The sequence below is a fragment of the Gossypium hirsutum genome, chromosome A11 (assembly GCF_007990345.1).
Source record: "Gossypium hirsutum isolate 1008001.06 chromosome A11, Gossypium_hirsutum_v2.1, whole genome shotgun sequence".
NCBI lineage: Eukaryota > Viridiplantae > Streptophyta > Magnoliopsida > Malvales > Malvaceae > Gossypium > Gossypium hirsutum.
Genome location: NC_053434.1, coordinates 68,967,693 through 68,976,160, shown reverse-complemented (window position 1 = coordinate 68,976,160; position 8,468 = coordinate 68,967,693). Strand labels below are relative to the sequence as shown.

The following is an 8,468-nucleotide window of genomic DNA, read 5'->3' as shown; positions in this document are numbered from 1 at the left end:
TTATTAATAAACTAAATAGGAGTTTTTAAATTTCTCTATAATGTGAAATAAAATTTATATAAGTTTTAGAATTATTAGATAATATTATGACCTACGTTGCCTTCATTATAGTCTAATTATGATTTTTATTCCCAATTTTCTATTATAATGTAATTATGATTGTTATATCAAATTAATCTCTTTATTTTAATTAATCAAGATATTTAATACTTAATAAAAAATGAAAAGTTAAATTCATTGTTGATAAACATACGGATTTAAATTGCTTAGTTTTATTAATTTGTTATATATAAATGATTGGATATTAATTTTTAGGTTGAATTGCCCGAATTTTAAGTTAACGATTTAATAAAAATATTTAAATGTGTTATTTGATTAAACTAAAATTTTAGTTTTAGTAAAGTAGGGATGAAACTCTAAGAAACTACAAAAAAAAGTTTATATTTAGTATAGAATTATATTAAATATTAAGTCAAAAAGAAAAAGGAAAGTTATTATAAGTAGAAGATAAGGAGAGACCCATCCATCCCCTAATCTCATACACTTAATCACCCATCTAGAGAGACAAACATAATATTTTAATCATTAACTTAATCATACTTAATTGTTAGATTAAATATATTAATTTAGTTATCCAAGAATTGAACTTGTTGAAGAAAGAGAGAGTGTCTCACATGCCATGTGAACAACAGCTGTTTCCATTCCCCCACTTTGATAATACATCCTTCTTGCCATCTTTGCTCTTGTCTTTTGACTCCCATTATTTCTTTCTTCCCAAACCCAAACAAAATTAATACCACCATCTCTCTCTCTCTCTAAAACCAGATCTCAAAGCTCTCTTCTTTCTCTCTAATGGCACCCATCATATCCTAAAACACCTCTCTCCCTCTTTCTTTCTTGTCCGAAAGAAGTTAAATTTCCCACAAATATGAGGCCTTCATTAGCCTCAACAACATACTTTTCTCTCCTCATTCTTACATTCTCCGTCACCTTTCTTATCTCCCTCGAAGCTGCTGCTTCTGCTTCTTCCAAAAACAGAGATTCTCAGCCACTTCTTAACTTCAAAGCCAGCTTGCTTGACCCATCTCTTCTTCAAAGCTGGGTTGCTAACCAAGACCCTTGTAGCTTCAAAGGTGTTACATGCCAAGATTCCAAAGTTTCCTCTATTAATCTCAGCTACACAGCATTGAGCATTGATTTTCATATTGTTGCTGCTTTCCTTTTATCCCTGCAAAACCTGGAATCCCTTTCTTTGTTGAAGGCCAATATCTCTGGCAACATTTCTTTCCCTTCTGGGTCCAAGTGTAGCTCCCTGTTGACCACCTTAGATCTATCTCAAAACACCTTGTCGGGTCCTCTTTCAACTGTTTCCAACTTGGGTTCTTGCACAAACTTGAAGGTTCTCAATCTATCAAGCAATAGCCTTGAGTTTTCGGGTAAAGAATCCAGGGGTTTGAAGCTAAGTTTGGAAGCTCTGGATCTTTCTTTCAACAAGCTATCTGGTGGAAACGTGGTTCCTTGGATTCTTTATGGTGGTTGCTCTGAGTTGAAGCTCTTGGCTTTGAAAGGAAACAAGATTAGTGGTGAAATAAATGTGTCGAATTGCGGAAAGTTGCAGTTTTTGGATTTTTCATCCAACAATTTCTCAATGGGGACTCCTTCATTTGGAGACTGCTTAGCTTTGGAACATCTTGATGTATCTACCAACAAGTTTTCTGGTGATATTTCCCATGCAATTTCTTCGTGTGTGAACTTAGAGTTCTTGAACCTATCAAACAATCAGTTTTCGGGGCCGATTCCAGCTTTGCCAACTTCCAAATTACGGCGCCTTTATTTAGCATTAAATAAGTTTGAAGGAGAGATTCCAGTGTATCTCACAGAAGGTTGTTCAGGCCTTGTTGAGCTGGATCTTTCTTCAAATAAGCTTTCTGGTATGGTTCCTAGTGGCTTTGGTTCTTGCTCTTCTATGGAGTCTTTTTCTGTATCGAGTAACAACTTCACTGGTGAACTCCCCATTGAAATATTCCAGAATATGAGTTCCTTGAAGGAGTTGGGTTTAGCTTTTAATTATTTCTCTGGTCCTTTGCCTGAGTCTTTGTCTAGTCTTTCCAACTTGACCGTCCTGGATCTCAGTTCAAATAACTTTTCAGGATCCATCCCTGCTTCTTTGTGTGAAAATCCCACCAACAGGTTGAAAGTTCTGTATTTGCAAAATAATATCTTAACTGGCTCTATTCCTCCTACTCTCAGTAACTGTTCTCAGCTTGTTTCACTCCATTTGAGCTTCAATTACCTCACGGGTACAATTCCTCCAAGCCTGGGATCTCTCTCCAATCTCAAGGACTTGAAGCTTTGGATGAATCAGCTCCATGGCGAAATCCCACAACAGCTAGGAATCATTCAGACACTTGAGACATTGATTCTCGACTTCAATGAGTTGACTGGGACAATACCTTCTGGCCTAAGCAACTGTACCAAGTTGAATTGGATTTCATTATCCAACAACCGGTTGACTGGTGAGATTCCTGCTTGGCTTGGCAAGCTTTCCATTCTTGCTATCCTCAAGCTCAGCAATAACTCCTTCTATGGACGAATCCCGCTGGAGCTCGGAGAGTGTAAAAGCTTGATATGGTTGGATCTTAATACTAATAACTTGAATGGGACCATCCCTCCTATGCTGTTCAAACAATCTGGTAAAATTGCTGTCAATTTCATTGCTGGGAAGAGGTTTACGTATATCAAGAATGATGGAAGCCAGGAGTGCCATGGGTCAGGAAATTTACTAGAATTTGCAGGAATTAGAGAGCAACAGTTGGACAGAATTTCTGCTAGGAACCCTTGCAACTTTACTACTAGAGTGTATGGAGGTCTCACACAGCCCACATTCAACAACAATGGTTCTATGATCTTTCTTGATCTTTCATACAATCTGCTGTCAGGGACAATTCCCAATGAGATTGGCACAATGCCGTATCTCTTTATCTTAAACTTAGGCCACAATAATATCTCCGGAACCATCCCACAGGTCATTGGGAAATTGAAGGGTCTTGGCATTCTTGATCTTTCCTACAACCGATTGGAAGGGTCGATCCCACAATCCTTGACTGGCATTACTATGCTCAGTGAGATTCATCTGTCAAACAACCTTCTCTCTGGAATGATTCCTGAAATGGGTCAGTTGCTTACATTCCCAGCTAATGATTTCCTAAATAATTCAGGTCTTTGTGGGGTTCCTCTTCCTGCCTGTGGAAGAGATCGGTCGGCTAGTTCAAATGCCGAGCACCGAGAACCCCATAACAGAAAAGCTACTCTTGCAGAGAGTGTGGGAATGGAATTGCTGGTCTGTCTCTTCTGCATCTTAGGTTTGATCGTAGCTGTTATAGAAACAAAGAAAAGAAGGAAGAAGGGTAATGCTCTTGATGTTCATATGGACAGCAATTCCCACTCAGGCTCTGTAAATACCAGTTGGAAGCTAACTGGCGCACGGGAAGCATTAAGCATAAACCTGGCTACATTTGAGAAGCCCTTGTGGAGGCTCACCTTTGCTGATCTTCTTGAAGCCACTAATGGCTTCCATGATGACAGCCTTATTGGTTCTGGTGGCTTTGGTGACGTATACAAGGCCCAGCTGAAAGATAAGAGTATTGTTGCAATCAAGAAACTAATACATATTAGTGGACAGGGTGACCGTGAATTCACTGCAGAAATGGAAACCATCGGGAAGATCAAGCATCGTAACCTTGTTCCTCTCTTGGGTTACTGTAAGGTGGGAGAAGAAAGGCTTCTAGTCTATGAGTATATGAGGTATGGAAGCTTAGACGATGTTTTACATGATCAAAAGAAATCTGGGATCAAATTGAACTGGGCGGCTAGGCGCAAGATTGCTATTGGAGCTGCTAGAGGTCTGGCATTTCTTCACCATAATTGCACTCCGCATATAATTCATAGAGATATGAAATCGAGCAATGTCCTGCTTGATGAGAATTTGGAGGCGAGAATTTCAGATTTTGGGATGGCAAGGCTTGTGAGTGCGATGGATACGCATTTGAGTGTTAGTACATTAGCCGGTACTCCTGGTTATGTTCCACCTGAATACTACCAAAGCTTTAGATGTTCGGCGAAAGGTGATGTTTATAGTTACGGTGTAGTCTTACTCGAGTTGCTAACAGGTAAAAGGCCTACAGATTCTGTTGATTTTGGTGATAACAACCTTGTGGGGTGGGTGAAACAACATGCAAAACTTAAAATAAGTGACATCTTCGATCTGGAGCTCATGAAAGAGGAACCGAGTCTAGAGATTGAACTTTTACAACACTTAAATGTAGCCTGTGCTTGCTTGGATGACCGACCATGGAGACGACCCACAATGATTCAAGTCATGGCAAAGTTCAAGGAAATACAAGCAGGGTCGGGACTCGAGTCCCAATCAACCATTGCCACTGATGATGGAGGTTTCAGCGCAGTCGAAATGGTAGACATGACCATAAAAGAAATCCCCGAAGGTAAGCAGTAGGTGACCACACAAGGTGATGATTCATTGAGATCTCCCACAAAATTTTCCCAACATAAAAAATGAAAAAAAGAGGCATAGAACTGTGTACCATTTGATGTATGTATCTTGTTATACATAAAAAAAAAGAAAAAAAGAGGAGGTTATTTAACTTGCTTATGATATGTGTAAATATACAGTTTGCTGTTATTGTTTTGCAGTTGCTTTTGTTTTATATAGTGAAGTGTGTGATTCAGATGTTAAATACTCAAAAAGGTAAGGAAGGTGTTAGATTAGATGGGTGAGCTCAGTCTGAGTGATGGTGACTAAGTGAAGGCTTTTTTTGGCCCCTTTTCCAGTTTTTCTTGATTTGTTTTCATTCTCTTGCATCATATTCCCACTTTATTCCATTCTTTATATATATATTTTTTCATATTTAGGCAATACACGTCAACTTTAATTTTTTGCATAGATGATGCGATGCATTAATTTAATTATATTGTCGGGATCAGAATAAAATATATTCCTGCTCTAACTGTTGATACAGTAATTTTGGGGCGGTTTTAAGTTTTATAGGGATTCTTTTATCTTTGTATTTGTCCCAAATTTTCCATTGTGGTCCTATAACTATGGATGCCATTTAATTTCTTTCTTTTATTTACGAGTTTAAAATGGTAGGGAATAATACTAACTAGTATTCAAAAATGAAAGCATACAGAAGAACTTAACATATTCTTCCAAATGCATTTATTCTCCCCCACACCCGTTCGGTAGTCTACTTCGGTTACCATGATGATAATTAACTCAAATTAGATTATTTAAAAAAATTCTTGGAAAATATTCAATAAACAATCATCTTGTCTTCAATCTCAAGAAAGGGTAAACAGAATGTGGAGCTCTTTCTTTTGTTAAATATCCCACATTATTTTTATTTCAGCTTTCATACTCATTGAATGAACAAAAACAAAAAAGAAACTTTTCAGTGCAAAACATCTTTCCACTTGGGTCTGTCAATTTTGTACACCATACCAATACGATACAAATATGATTAAAAATACATGAATATTTTAATATTTATATAATTTATTATTGCTTTTAAAAGTTATATAAATATATAAAACCTTAAATATGATTATAATCTGCTCAGGATTAATGCATATTTTAGTTTTTAAAGTATATCATTTTCCTATTTTGATCTTTATGTTTTTTCTACTCATTTCAGTCCCTAACCTTATTTTATGTTCTCAAAACAATCTTTTGGACATTAAATAGTAATGGTTGGAATATCCAGCCAATTATAAACTCTCACAAGTTATACAATGATGTCACAGTGGCATAATCATCTGAAAAATTTTAAATTAATCTTTAAAAATAAAAATAAAATTAAAATTACAATAATTATAAAATTATTTGAAATAAATTAAAAATTAAAATTTACTAAAATTTACTAAAATTTATTATTTTTAAAATATATATATAATTTAATATTTTAAATTTTTTGCAAATCACATTTTCAATAGCAAGAACATGTGTTGTCTCTTAGAAAGATACCCTCTATGATAATTATTTTGTAATTCAATAAGTTGGAATTTATAATTCGTAGATCTTTTTAGATAATAAATTTGAATAATTTTTTATAATTCTTTAAATAATAAAAAATTATGTTATTTTAATAAATAATATTTTTAATTATTCCAACTATTTTTTACCATCCCAAGACAAATTATTTATTTGAAGACCAATATATTAATTTGTAAATAAAAAAATTAAAAGTGAAATGGATATCTAGATATTAACATGCACATTTGTTGCCTCAAAATATTTGAATTCAAATTTTTTTGAATCTTTAATGTTTACGATCATAGTTACAAATCAAATGCTCACAAATATTTGAATATGCCATCGTTCTCCCTAAGTTGACCACCATTTTCGAGTGTTACATCATTCTAAAGAACTTTGGTACAAAATAAAAAGAGTACGTGATGAAGGAATCTTACTCCAAACATTAAATAAGAAATTGAGTCAAATAAATATGCTAATATTAATACTGATAAAGTACTAAAAATTGATGTATTTTAAAATATTAAAAAATTGATATAAAAATTTATTCAATTTTATTAAAATATTTTTAAAATAAAATTTTTATAAAACTTGATTGTATAACTATATACAATTTTTTTATAAAAAAAATTAATATTTTAAATGTGATTAGTGGAGGTTTACTTTATTCCATCATACAATAATTTTAACTATTTCTTAACAACTTCAATAATTTTATACCATCTTTTATGAATTCTGATAATTTTTATAAATTTTTTACAATATTTTAGAATTTCTAATATATTTTATAGTATTTTTATAATTTTTTTTATAATTTCTTAAAAATTCTAACATATTTTAAAAAATTTATATATGTTTATAATTTTATTTATATTTTTCGTAATTTTAAAGATTTTTTTGTTTTTTTCAGATGATGATGTCATTATGACTTTAGCATGTGCCATATGACAATATATTATTGGTCAGATATTCTAATCGGTTTTTTTAAGTCCAAAGGATTGAGCCGGTAATGACTTATAGCGTTAGGGGCTAAATTAACAATGTCAGAAAATATTAGGGACTCAAGTGGACAAAAATAAATTTTAAAAATCAAAGTTCGAAAAAAACATGATATACTTTAGGACTAAAGATGTATGGTCATAATTCTAGTTAGGCTAGTATTTGCCTCTTGTTTATTTCTTCACCATCACCATCATCATCTAGATTTCAAGGTTTAAAGTTATGGTATAAAGATGAATTACATTTGATGGTTATTTGAATGTGCATTTAGTTCGATGCGATGAGGTGTTGGAAAGAAGAGAGTAGGAAATTGGTTGGGGCAGAGATTCAATCTGAGATTTGTGCATGAAATTTAGAGTTTCTTTCATCATTTGATTCTGATGCATTATTGTTATTTGAAGGGACAAAGTTAATAAACTGACTTTTTCAATAAAGGTGCTCGCTAAAGAAAACAATAGAAAAGGTTTAGTGAAGGAATATTGGAAAAGATGTTGCAAATCTAGGAAGAAGTTTAGCGATGACAGCAAAAAAAGAAATATATTTCAGTTCTTTTAAGCCATTTTCAATTCCTCATTCAATTGGACATCACAGTTACGCATGCTCTATTCGTTCGATTAGACATGGGACAACTATTTTGTAATTTAGACTGATTTTACTTAGTTTAAATTATTATTTATTCAAAAAATAATAATTATTTTTTTAACAAAGGAAAAAAAAAGTACACGACTAAGAAGGAATTGTCAATGTTGGGCATCAACCTCAAGGAGTCTCTTAGCAAAATACTCCAAGCAAGCCAGTGTCATTGCTGCGAGGAAGTATTGCCATTCCATCCGCCAATTATTTTGTCTCTCGTTAGATATGTGAAAAGGAAACTTCCCATGATATTTCACACAAGTATTTAATATCCCTTACAAGTCTAATGCTGTTCGAACTACCTTATTCAGTTGTGACCAAGTGCACCACCATGGCACTATCACACTCAACTGTAACACATAGATAACCCATGGTCTAATCTACATAGTTTCGCTTTAAGGACAGAACATGATCCTAAAAAAGTGAGTATAACCCAATAGCCAGTTTCCTAGTCGATTGCACAAAAAACCACCCTAAGCTGCATGATCACAGTTAAGCTTGATACAATCTCCTTATGGTAATGTCTATCCAATATGCATCGAGCCCTTTTTAGATTGTGATTTGTTGTATAACTTAGCCACTTTAACATGCCTTGCCCACTACAACCTTTGCTCATGTATCTTACTACTGCAGAAGTTACCTCTACCAAAAATCACCAAATTGAGATGTGATGTAGAATCCCAGATGAAACAAACCGAATGAATGTTTAATGTTGAATTTGTTGAGATCAAATGAATTTTTTGAATTGGAATAGAATGAATTCTAAATCTATGAAATTTTCAAAAAC

At 33.6% G+C, this 8,468-nt stretch overlaps 1 protein-coding gene across 1 annotated transcript; it reads left to right on the top strand.

Moving 5' to 3' along the window:
• Positions 1 to 691: 691 nt before the first annotated feature.
• Positions 692 to 4,754, top strand: LOC107890835 (protein BRASSINOSTEROID INSENSITIVE 1). Its single transcript, XM_016815415.2, has one exon. The coding sequence runs from the start codon at positions 929 to 931 to the stop codon at positions 4,511 to 4,513; it is 3,585 nt and encodes a 1,194-aa protein (XP_016670904.2). The 5' UTR covers positions 692 to 928; the 3' UTR covers positions 4,514 to 4,754.
• Positions 4,755 to 8,468: the final 3,714 nt, after the last annotated feature.

Excerpts from the sequence above, each read along its gene's own strand:
- LOC107890835 (XM_016815415.2), top strand. The coding sequence starts at position 929 with ATGAGGCCTTCATTAGCCTCAACAACATACTTTTCTCTCCTCATTCTT.